This window comes from Elephantulus edwardii, unplaced genomic scaffold, assembly GCF_000299155.1.
Source record: "Elephantulus edwardii isolate Elephantulus edwardi_28Jun2011 unplaced genomic scaffold, EleEdw1.0 scaffold00034, whole genome shotgun sequence".
NCBI lineage: Eukaryota > Metazoa > Chordata > Mammalia > Macroscelidea > Macroscelididae > Elephantulus > Elephantulus edwardii.
This window is the reverse complement of record NW_006399784.1, coordinates 19,454,297-19,466,396: the sequence shown is the minus strand read 5'-3', so window position 1 is coordinate 19,466,396 and position 12,100 is coordinate 19,454,297. Positions and strand designations below refer to the sequence as shown.

Genomic DNA, 12,100 nt, shown 5'->3' with positions numbered 1-12,100 from the left:
CTCTTATTTGTCCCTTCTGAAGTTTCTATATTTATTTTTTCTAAAGTGACTCCTCTTAAAAACAATTATTATGTTTCTTCCTAATTAATTCACTATGAAAGCACAAAACACAAAAATAAAAAGCCGCAAATATTCATAGGTAGCCACGTGCTTGCATTCCTATCACACACACAGAAACATACACAAATTTATCAGTTTGGAAGGTCAATCAGTATTGATTACTTTAAAAGAATCTCTTTTTATAACCTCACAGACCATTAAGAGAAATTTTTTATATTCATTCTAATGAAGCTTGTAATATTGCCTTTGAGAACTTCCCAGGGTATCTTGTAAATACATTGGTGCAAATGCCATTTGCCACTAAAGGGAAACTTTATTTCTATCTTAGAAACCCTTCAATAAATGCAAATGCCACAAATACATGTGCTTTAAAAAACAATGATAAGGATCCTTTTTAAAATACATTTTATAAAAGAAGGCATTTCCATATGAGTGATTATAGAAGGCTTTTAAATGTTATACTGTTTTACTAAAAATACTGACTTTAGAACCCAAAATTAATTCTGCAATATTTCAAGGGGCACAAAAAGTGAAAATTATCTCTATAAGTTCCCAATATTCCAGCAATTATATGCTTCAATAAGAATCACTACAGAAAAAGGAAAAAAAAATATATGGTATAAAAAAAATTGAAGGCAAAAAGGTTCCGTAAAAGCCAACTAAGGGTAGAGTATTTCCAGGTCAGCATTAACGGAGCCACATTTCTGAAGTCTGAATACATTTCCTGTGAAAATTCTCAGCTTAAAATATACAATTATTTTAAATTTAAAGCTTTTCACAGCTCACATTGTCTTTCCATTATTTGCCTACATTCACAATATGAAACAGAAGATCAGACATCCAGCCACCCACCAAAATTAGAGGATACTGCAGCCATCTCTGATGATACAGATTTTCTTTCTCAGGCAAGCACACACACACAACACAATCACACAACACAGGAAGAAAACAGATTACTTACTTTGTAAAAAATCATTTTTAATGTGCCGTAGAAACCCATGTTTTCTGTATTTTTCCCCTTCAGTGATTCTGTGCCCCCGTATGTCCGGCTGCTTGGCAGTCTCTGACAATATAAACCTTTTTCAGGTAGGTATGTCACAGATTCTAATGTGGACATGCTCAGGCACGTCAGAAAAGGAAGACTAGGAAGCAGAACCGGCAACAAAACTCCACAGTAAAGGCAAATGCAGCTCAGTATCAAACCGCTTCCCGGGACACACATACATACATGCAGCTTGACTGAGGAGAACTCGAGGGAATAATGAGAGAGAACCGAGAAGATTATTGGAGGAGACTATGCCCTGTCAAAGCCCTGACTGAACAGATTCCTCCCTCAGCAGCAGAGGGATCAGATTACATCTTCCCTTGAACACAGAATGGTGCAGTCCAGGATTCAGCAATGCAGACTGCACATCAATTATATGGTGATCCGCTCCAGGGAACCCGTAAGCATACAACGCACTGAACAGAGGGAGGATGTGGGCAGCAAATAAGCCCGCCCCCCTACGCCAGCGCCCCCCCTCCCCTTGCAAACTTTCAGATTATTTTTGTATTTTGTAAAACCTGCATTTCTGGAGTGTTTTAAATAGCAAGAAACATTTTCATAAATAAGATCTTTCAGAAATTGTTTTTAAAATGCTATGTGTTATTGCACAGTGCCCCCCAAAAAGGCAAAGCAGGCTATTTTCACTGTCATGCTAGTGCAGTCCTGGTATAGGCAAATCAGATCTTTCAAGCAGCCGGTGTATGACAAAAAATGGGCAATTTCAAAGGAAGAAATTTAATATTCTTCATGGGGACTGACAATAAAGTGACCCAGTGGTATTTGTAGAAATTATGTAAGAGAAGTTCTTTCATCCTGCGTATCTTATATTAAGATTTAATGAAAACATTCTCTATACTGTTCCATTATATTCTTCTTAAACACAGTTTTCAAAACCACACACTGTCAATCTTTAGTAATCATGAGGACTTTTTAAGATTAATAAACTAGCACTAAGTATATAAAGTTTGACTGAAAGATGCCATTTTCCAAAGGGAGCAAACTGTGCCAATTGGAGTCATACCCTTACTTCCTTTTACCCAGTCTTGAGTAAATCAAGAGACACTGGCCTTCTACCTCCAAAATTTATATTATTTCCAATTAAAAAGGCACTTAACATAATAACAAAGGCTCCAAAATTTGCCCAATGGCAACCCTGTCCTCAGAATTACTACACAAATCTAGGCTATTTCATTTCACACTTGCTAAACAACTAGCTTCAGAGACAATTATAAGATTCTTCGGAATAGAAAGGCCCCATTATTAAGGGTCCACTTAATTAACTCTGACCCTCCCAATAGTGCCCTTTATTACAAATTAATTTGGTGCCTATAGTAATTTAAAGTATGTAGCAAGTTTCTTTAGAAAAAAAAACACACACACACACACACAAAAAAAACCTCAAACCAATGCTATTTGGACTTAGTACATTTTAATACTCTCTGCCATGGGGGTAATTGACTTTCTTTAGGAAAATAAATCTAAATATTACATAAACTTGAAACAAAACTCTCTACCTTTATAGCTAACACACTGAGTCAATGTAATATTTTTACAATAAAACACAAAGTAGAAGAAGAATATAAAATTTTATGCTGCTATACATCTTGGATGCTCTCTGGGTAAATATATATTCTTCTATTAGCGTTTAAAAATTAAAAAAAAAATCTCTCATTGCCATGTAGTAGGAATCGACTCACAGATTTGCCTTTGGATTTCCAAGGAAGTCAACTGTGCTGGAGGAAACTACCCATCTTGTTATCTGGAACTACTGGTGGATTTAAACTGGAAGAGATAACTGAGTCTCTGCTATGTGGTCTTTAAATTAAGTATTACCTTCAGAAACAATACCCCACTTCAAAGGAAAAAAAACCTTTTAAAGTGTACTATCTTACTTTCATAAAAAAAAAAATCCAACTGTTAGCAAATGGACCTTTTCTGGAGTCTTCAGAATATTCATGATTAAAAAATAATTTCTCTCTGCCTAGAGGCTATTTCAGTTTGCTTGGTTCCACAGTCAACTCCCCTGGCACCAGCAATCAGGATATCAAAAGACAAACTGCATTGGGAAAATCTGCTGTCAGGGACCTCCAGAGTACTGAGGAGCAATGATAACAGTCTAGAGACCAAGATACTCCTGATCTCGGCCACAGTCTTTGCGATTACTTGTTATACTTCAGCGAGCTGGATAATGAATAAGGATAATCGAAGAAGAATTAATGCCTTTAGCTGTGCTGGAAAAGACTGTTGAATATACCATGGAGTACCAAGAGAAAAAAATGGGTCTGTCCTAGAGAGGTAAACCCAAGCTGCTCCTCAGAGGCAAGGATTTTAAAGCTCTGTCTCACATACTTGGGGCATGTTGCCAGGAGAGACCATTCCTTGGAGAAGGGTGGAGGGACAGCACAGGAAAGGAAGACCCTAGAGAAGATGGCTTGATACAGTGACAGGGGTAATGGGAATAGGTGTGTTGGAGATTATAAGATAGGGCAGGATTCAGAGCTACTGTACATAAGATCACTATTACTTGATGGCACATAACAACAACAGAAGCTATTAGGGAGCTCTGGTGGCTTAGTGGTAGGTAGTTGCTCTGTCTACTCAAGGGCAAGTGGTTCAAATCCATCAGATGCTCTACAGAAGAAAAATGGGCAGTCTCCTCTGTTGTAACATACTACCTCTAAAATCGACTGGAGTCAGGATAAGCAAGGAGTTCTGCTGTAGTACACAACAACAATGAGGTTACTGGAAGAAAATAATTATAAACATTTGAAATTTTCTCCAGAACTTGTCAATGGTTGTCAATATGTCAAACAGAATAGCAATTAAATAGTAATGGTCTAATAGTATCTACTTTGCCTTGAATTAAAAACATAGTACCTATTAAAGCTCCTTATAGTTGGATTAGCATTTTCAAATTAAATTTATTCCATTAAGAGACCAGCTTCAACCAAGAAAGTAAGAGACATTGTCTCAAAACCTAGCATGTTTCAAGGAAACTGTTCTTGGTATTCAGAGGAAAAATTCTAGTTTCATGAAGTTATTTTAAAAAAAAAAACCACTGTTCCCACACTTTAATTATATAAGAGCTCAAAACCAATTAGACTGACACTGAGTGGATTTCAATTCATGAAGACACTCCCACCCAATTCTGGAGGATATGAACTCTTAAATTGGAGGGGACAGTCTCATCTTAAGCTCACAAAGTCAACCTTTCAGTCAGCAGGTTAACATTTAAACTACTACACCAGGGTTACTTAATGCTCACATATAGTTATCTATATTCATATTTTATTTCTGAAAGAACATAAGGACAGTTCAAAATATCAAACTGATTGATACACACCCAAAAGTATATACTGGAAGTATATATATCCTGTCATCTACTAAGACTTCCAATTTGGAATGACTTAATCAGTATGCTTATCTTTTAACTGAGAAACATGCACATTTAAAAAAAGAATAACCTTCTTTGTCCAAGTATTTAAACAATTCTCCCTAAACTCTTGTTTGAAATGTTAACTTGAACTGTGAAAAAACCCCCAAAACCAAAACACATTTCCAAGCAAACAGGTCAACAAGTTTTTGAAATACAACTGGATTTCAAACTAATAAAAATAAGATTTTAAATTTTCTCAAGAGAATTCTTAATGAAAATATTGTGTAGTATATTACGATCATCATAATATAAATATGAACAAAGCAAATCACTGATATTCCTACTTCTTGAAGTATTTACTAACAATTAAACGTTTAAAACTTTACTTGGGAATTTTTTTTAAATTAGGATGGTTTTAAAAGGTTCTTTTTTCTTTTGGTGAGTATAGTCACCAAATCCTCTCTTGGTGGAAGACCCTAGATCACTGGGGCACTGGGGTAGTAGGTGTATCAGAGACAATGAGGGTGGCTCAGGATTGAGCAGGGTTCAGATCTTTTGTACATAGGGTCGATATGAGTTGCAAGCAACTCGACAGCAGAAAACAACAACTTTACTCCTGTCATAAACAGAAACATTTTAAACTTGAGATTAGCCAATAATTTGTTAAATAAATTGTACCAAGAAAATCCCCCCAAAAACCCTATGTACTATGCCAGAATGTTACTTATTTAAGATTCATGGAAAAGAAGGTTATCAACCAACCATAAAGATTTTCAGAAAATACTTAATTGATAAAAAAAGAAAAATTAACATGCTTACTATGTTTTCATTATAAGATCTAAATTTATGTGTAATTTCAGCTATGTAATTTTTTTTTTTAATTCTATCCTATGAAACTGAACTTCTGGTGGCTGGCCAAGAGAACAAACAGATATTTCTTGGAGAGGGTGAAGCCACGGTGCTATCTGGAGGCAAGAATGATGAGGCTTCGCCCACATACTTTGATCATGTTTGTAGTAGGTGCTATTCCTTGGAGAGGGACATGATGCTGGAAAGGTGCAGGGTTGGCAAAGGAGAAGAAGACCCTCAACCAGGTGGACTGACACAGTGACTGCTGCAATGGGCTCCTGTGTGTCACAAAGTATGAGGATGGTGCAGGATAGATAGAATAGGGTTCTGATTTTTGTTCATAAGGGTGCTTAGCAACTAACAACAACATATTATGAAAAATACTTCTTATGCTGACTAACTACAAATCTTATGAAAATCATTAAAAAGGGAACAACCAACAGTGAGATCCAGAATAATCTGTGAATGAAGATTCACATCACAACTCCATTGAGCTAAGACCAAAGAATGCTGCTGCATGCTGTCAAGTCACAACCCCATTGCTGACCCTCCAGTGGGTTTTTAGAGGCAGTAAATCATATAGGAGGAGACTGCCCATCTTTATCCCATGGAGCAGATGGTGGTGAATTTGAACCACTAGGTCACCAGAGCTCCCTGCGAGAAGAATGGCTACAACATTCAAAAAAACAAAAGCAAACAGCCGAAAGAAGACAAAAGGACTGAGTTATTTTATTCAGCATAAAGCTTTCTAGACTCTCTCATGTTTTATGGTATTTTACAAAATCATTGTTCCTTAGTGCTGTATAATATTCCATTGTGTGGATGTGCTACAATTTCTCAATCCATTCCTTTGCAAATGGGAATTTGGTCGAGTTTCATTTTCCTGCTATTGTGAACAATCCTGCTATGAATATACGTGTATATATCTCCATCTGTGTCTCAGTTCTGATTTCCTTGGGATATATTCCTAGCAGTGGAACAGCTGGGTCATATTGCATTTGTATGTTCAAGTTTTTGAGGAAAGGTCAAATAGCCTTCATAGTGGTTGTACCATTTTCTAATAACACAAATACTGCATAAGGCCACGACTGTGAAAACAGGAGAATAACTGAGCAAGATAAGTATAAATGTTCAAAAGGGGAAAGGAAAGGACGGAAAAGTTGCAGAAAAAGTAGAAGGGGGAAAAATCCCTAGGAAAGCAGAGGCTGGTGTGAAGAGAAGGGATGAAGGAACAGGAAAGGTTCAATGGAACTTGTAAAGACAAGGTATAGTATAATAATAGGCATAGATTAATGGTAACTATTTAAAACAATGTATATGAGTGAGTGTATAACACAATGTACATCAGTGCAACACAATGTATATGAATGATTGTAGAAAACAAAAAGTACATGTACAAAACATGGTGTATGATGATTGTATGCAAACCAATAAGAGCTGAAATTTAAAATAAAACATACTGCTTTACAGTGTAAATAAGTAATGGAGAACAAAGAAAACAGAATGACTAATTTGTGAGCTAATAGAAGAAATTACTCTTTCAGAACAAATCTTTAGTTGTAAAGACTACATTTATTAAAAGGGAAAGTTTTGGTTATGAATACAGAGAAAATTAATTTATATATAAGCAGTGACGATGACAATATAGTTCAAGAATTATATATACACGGTATGGGTGTAGGAAAAGTCCTTTTTAAATGTCTTAACTTTCCCTTCACTTGAACCTGAGAGTCTTTGTTGCATAGTGGATTGACAACCAAAAAGTCAGACAGAGGTGCAAATTCACCAAGTGCTCAATGTGAGAAAAATAAGGTAGTATGTCTTTGTGAAGCTTTATATAGCCTTGGAAACCCAGTGAGACACTTGTGCTCTGCCCCACAGGATCAATGAGAAACAGAATTGACTCAAAGACTTGAGTTTGAGTCACCTAATTCTTACAGGTCATCACTTGCACTTTACATATAGTTTTTCTACATATAAGACGCAAGTCCTACATAAATAATACATACATTTCCATTTATCATGAATCTTTCTCTCTTACTTCCTAAACGTTTACAACTTATTCTACTTCAAACTCTAGGGTTTAGCGTAATAAGACACTAACAGGTAAATAGTACTTTTAACCTAAGTAATTACCAATTTTAATGTAACTGATCATATAATAACAAGCAAGGAATCATTTAAATAGTAAATATTCAAACTTGTTACATTAGTTTATTGTGGTTATGAATAATATTTGTTCTTTACTATTCAGAGCTAAAAAAAAATTTGTGTCCATTTTATGGAAAAATGCATTTACTGTAAGCGTTATGTACAGTCCTTTTTATTATCATTAATACATGGCTGACTCTGACCAGTAGGTCTGAAATCTGTTGAAATGACTAAATGGATTTTGCAAAGAATACCTGCAGTTACAGGGATTATATGTGAAGCTATTAGGTCATAATTTAGGTTAGCAGTAAGATATACTCTCTCAGTCCAAATGGTTTCTCAAGTGTGGTTGCATTGATATTCAGCCTCGTAGCTTAAGTGAGTTTCACACAGTGCCCTTAGTCCTGCCAGTTATGGCATCTTCTCTCAGTCTTCCAGCAAGCTTGGGTAAAGACCTCTTCCTCAGTCCAAAAGCAGTCCTAAATTAGTTCTGTCTCATATCACATCCATGGTTCTCTGCTGCAGCTCCTGTAGGTCCGGGTCTGACTGGCATAGAAATCTCTGGTCTCAAAGAAGGTACACTGCTTCCTCTTCCTTCTTGGTGTTGAGACTCCCTCACTCCTCTACAGCCCTATGGCTCTATGGTTCACTGGAATGTCTCAGAGAAACTCAAACCAGTCAGGGAAATGACTCACACAACTGTGGATGATGTAGGCCAGTGCTGCAGAGAGTGGTAAGCGACGGGCCTGGATCCTAAAAGACTGTTAGTTGCAGTATAGCTGTACTGCAATCTGGAAGTCACGTGATTTGAAGCCACCAGTGGCTCCTCAGAAGAAGGATGGGTAATCTCTTCCCATGCAATTAACTGCCTCTGAAAACTCATGAGAGGTCATTTATGGGTTGGTTCCAACTCTACAGTACACAACAACAACAAGAAGGACATAAAGGTCAAATCAATTCATTGTTCCACAAAGAGGATGCATTTAAATTTTGACTTATGCAAGTATGTAAAGTAAGTACCATTCAGCATGTTAGTTAGCACATTTATTCATCCATTAAGCATTTATTCAGGGAGCTCTGGAAGCATGTTATGGCGGCAGTACTATGTGCTGTCGATTGGCTTGTGACTCATAGCAACCCTGTGTACAACAGCTCTGAATCTTACTCTAACTTGAGACAACTTCATTGTCTTTAACACACCTACTCCCATTCCTCCAGTCACTGAGTCAATCCGTCTCATCCACCATCTTCCTCTCTTGCCCTGCCCCTCCAAGGACTGTTCCTCTCCAAGGACTCTGCAAGGACTGGAACCTCCTTGCAACATGGCCAAAGTTTTTCAGATGAAGCTTCAAATTTCTTGCCTCCAAAGAGTAGTCTGGTTTCACCTTCTCCAGGATGAACTTGTGTGTTCTCCTAACAATCCATGATGTATTCAACACTGTTCTCCAGCACCACAGCTCAAAGACATCAATTCTTCTTCTACCATCCTTAGTCAGTGTCCACTTCTCTGATGCATAACAAGGAACTGTGAAGACGATGGCCTGGATCAGGCACACCTTAGTCTATCTAGACTGACATCATTGCTCCTTGGTACTCTGAAGAGGTCTCTGACAGCAAATTTTTCCAATGCAACTTGTCTTTTGATTTCCTGGCTGATTATGGAACTAAGCAAACTAAAGCTGTTAACAATTTCAATCTCTTTACCATCTATCATGAGGCTGCCAATTGGCCCAGTGCTGAGAATATTTGGCTTAGTGGCAGGGAATTGTGATGCCAACCAAAAAGCTGTGGTTGAATCTACCAGCTGCTGTACTGGAGAAAGATGGGCAGTCTCCTTCCATATGATTTACTGCCTCTGAAAACCCACTGGAATGTCAGGTATGAGTCAGTTCTGACTCACTGGTACATAACAACAAGAAGAAGTGGCACTTACAATGTATTTACTAAGTACAGTACAGGATTATTGATGATGATGATGTCTGCGTTTGAGGCAGAACTGACCCATAGCAGACCCTTCAGCAGGTTTTCAGAGGCAGTAAATTGCACAGGAGGAGAATGCCCACCCTTCTTAGGTGGAACATCTGGTGTGTGTGTGGGAAGCTTCATCTCATTTATAGTCAACTTAAACCAAGAAGAGGTAATATCGATATCTGACTCTTAAATCTCATAATGAAAATTAGTTATAAAAAAATTCCAAGTATTTACAATGAAACAAGGTGATCCTGATTAAATTTGAAGTTATTATTCAATTTAGCAAACACTGAAATATATCTGCATTTTTTAAAAACAAACCTGTTAAAAAAAACCCAAAAAACAAAAAACCAAACCTGTTGTTGTTAGTTGTTGAGCTGATTATGACTCACAGTGTCCTTGTGAACAACAGATCTGAGCCTTGCCCTATCTTGCCCAATCCTCACCATCTCTTTTATACATGTGTCCACTGTTGGACACATCCATCTCACTGTCAATCCACCTCACTGAGGGGCTTGTTCTCCTTTGGGTCCTCCACCTCACCAAGCATGATGGCTTTTCCTAATGGCTGGACACTTAACATATGCACAAGATACAAGAGTCAAAGTTTCCTCATTTTTGACTCTAAAAAAATGGCTAAATATGAAATATGGTAATGTGTAAATTAACATTAAAAAAATAAAGAAACCCATAGAGTATAAAAATTTTGAGATACTTATAGATTTTGTCCTTTAATAAGTATTTTTCTTAGAGTTTTTTGAAAGATATTTATGATCTTTTCAAAGAAAAGCAGCTCCTGAGGATTTGACACAAATCAGTTACAAGGTTACTTTAAATAATAAAAGCCGCTTACAGAGCTCCAATTTAGGACATTTTAGTGATCTGATACATATATGCACAATTTTTTAAATGGATAAATTTACCTACATAGAGTTTGAACAGTATAATAATTCTAAGAATCACCAAACCACTTTTTTACAAACAGGAAGTGAATAAGATTGAAGCACTGACCAAATAAGATCAAAGACTACAGTCTTCAATATTAATTATATCTCAACATCAACACACCACATTCTCACATTGGACCAACAGGCAAAATCATGACAGAAGTTGTCAACAATTTCATTCTACTTGGACCCACAATCAACACCCACGGTAGCAGCACTGAAGAAAACAAAAGACATGCTGCCTTGGGAAAATCTGCTCTCAAGGACCCCTTTATGATCCTAAAAAGCAAAGGTGTTTTCTAAAGACTAAAGTGTGCCTGATGCCAGCTACGATATTTTAAATTGTTTCATATGTATCTGAACTTTGGACAATGAATACGAAAAACTAAAGAATAATCACTGACTTTATAGTGTTGGAGAAGAATTCTGAAAGTTCAACGGACTGCCAAAACAGTATATGTGTCTTGGAGAAAATGCAACCAAGGTCTCCTTAGAAGCAAGGATGGTGAAACTCATCTCACACTGGACAATATCATCCAGACGGTCCACTCCTTGGGAAAAAAAGCATCATGCAGGGAAAGGTAGAGGGTCAGTGAGAATACTCTCAATGAAATCAAATGACATAGTGGAGGCTTGAGCATGGCAGAGATGATGAGGGTGGCACAAGACACACTAAAGTTCAGATCTTTTGTTGTGAATCTTATCTTACTAGATAGCACTTACGAACAACAAATGTTAGGAGGCCAGGTATGAATTGATTCTCACTTGCTGGCAAGAGAGAGAGAGAGAGCAGAAGAAAACATTCAATATGCTCCAAGTACATTGAGATAAACACAAACTTTAACACATTTCATCCCATGCTATTAAATTTGTCTGTTGTTGTTATGTGCCGTTGAGTCGCTTGCGACTCATAGCGACCCTATGTACAACATCCCTAAACCCTGCTCTGTCCTGTGCCAATCGCACCGTGTCCGATACACTCACCCCAATTACCCCAGTCACTGAATCAATCCACCTAATAGAGGGCTTTCCCCCTGCACTGTCCCTCCACCCTCCCAAGCATGATATCCCTCTCAAAGGAGCAGTCTCTCCTTATAACATGTCCCAAGTATGTTAGAGGAAGCCTCAGAATCCTTGTCTCCAAGGAGCAGCCCGGTTTAACCCTTTCCAGAATGAATCTGTTTTCCTAACAGTCCATGGTACCCTCAGTACTAGATGCTGTCATTAATTTAGTCTCTCATGATCCATTTTAGTTAACAATTCCTCAGGAAGCTGCAGATACCCACCTACAAACTGAAGAAACTCCTATATATCATAACCCCTAGTTTCAACCACAAATCAATTATTTCCACATTCTGTTGGGTAACCTTTCTTGGGAATGGGAACAAATATGGATCTCTTCAATCAGTTGGCCAGGCAGCTGTCCCCCAAGTTTTCTGGCATCCAGGGCTGCATCTTTAGTTCCCGTCAATTCCTGTGGCCTTATTTTTTGTCAATGCCTTCAATGTAGCTTCAACTTCTCTCTGTATTACTGTTGGCTCCTGCTCATACGATACTTCCTGAAATTTTCCAGTGTTAATCAATCCTTTTTGATACAGTGACTGTGTATATTCCCTTCATCTTCATTTGAAGATTTCTGGGTCACTCAATATATTGCCTATAGCATATTTTAATATCGCAACTCAAGGTATGTATTCCCCC

The 12,100-nt window shown here is 37.4% G+C and overlaps 1 protein-coding gene across 5 annotated transcripts in view; it reads right to left on the bottom strand.

Annotated features, from left to right (window-relative positions):
• Positions 1-12,100, bottom strand: part of FBXW7 (F-box and WD repeat domain containing 7, E3 ubiquitin protein ligase) — a 253,699-nt gene that overhangs the window by 42,816 nt on the left and 198,783 nt on the right. The window contains exon 1 of one of the 5 annotated variants that reach the window (XM_006884473.1): positions 1,022-1,510. The exons of the other annotated variants lie outside the window; for them this stretch is intronic. Within the exon in view, the coding sequence (XP_006884535.1) occupies positions 1,022-1,282 (261 nt within the window). The 5' untranslated portion in view covers positions 1,283-1,510. Of the gene's footprint in view, positions 1-1,021; positions 1,511-12,100 lie in introns of those variants that run through there. 5 annotated transcript variants of the gene reach the window in all.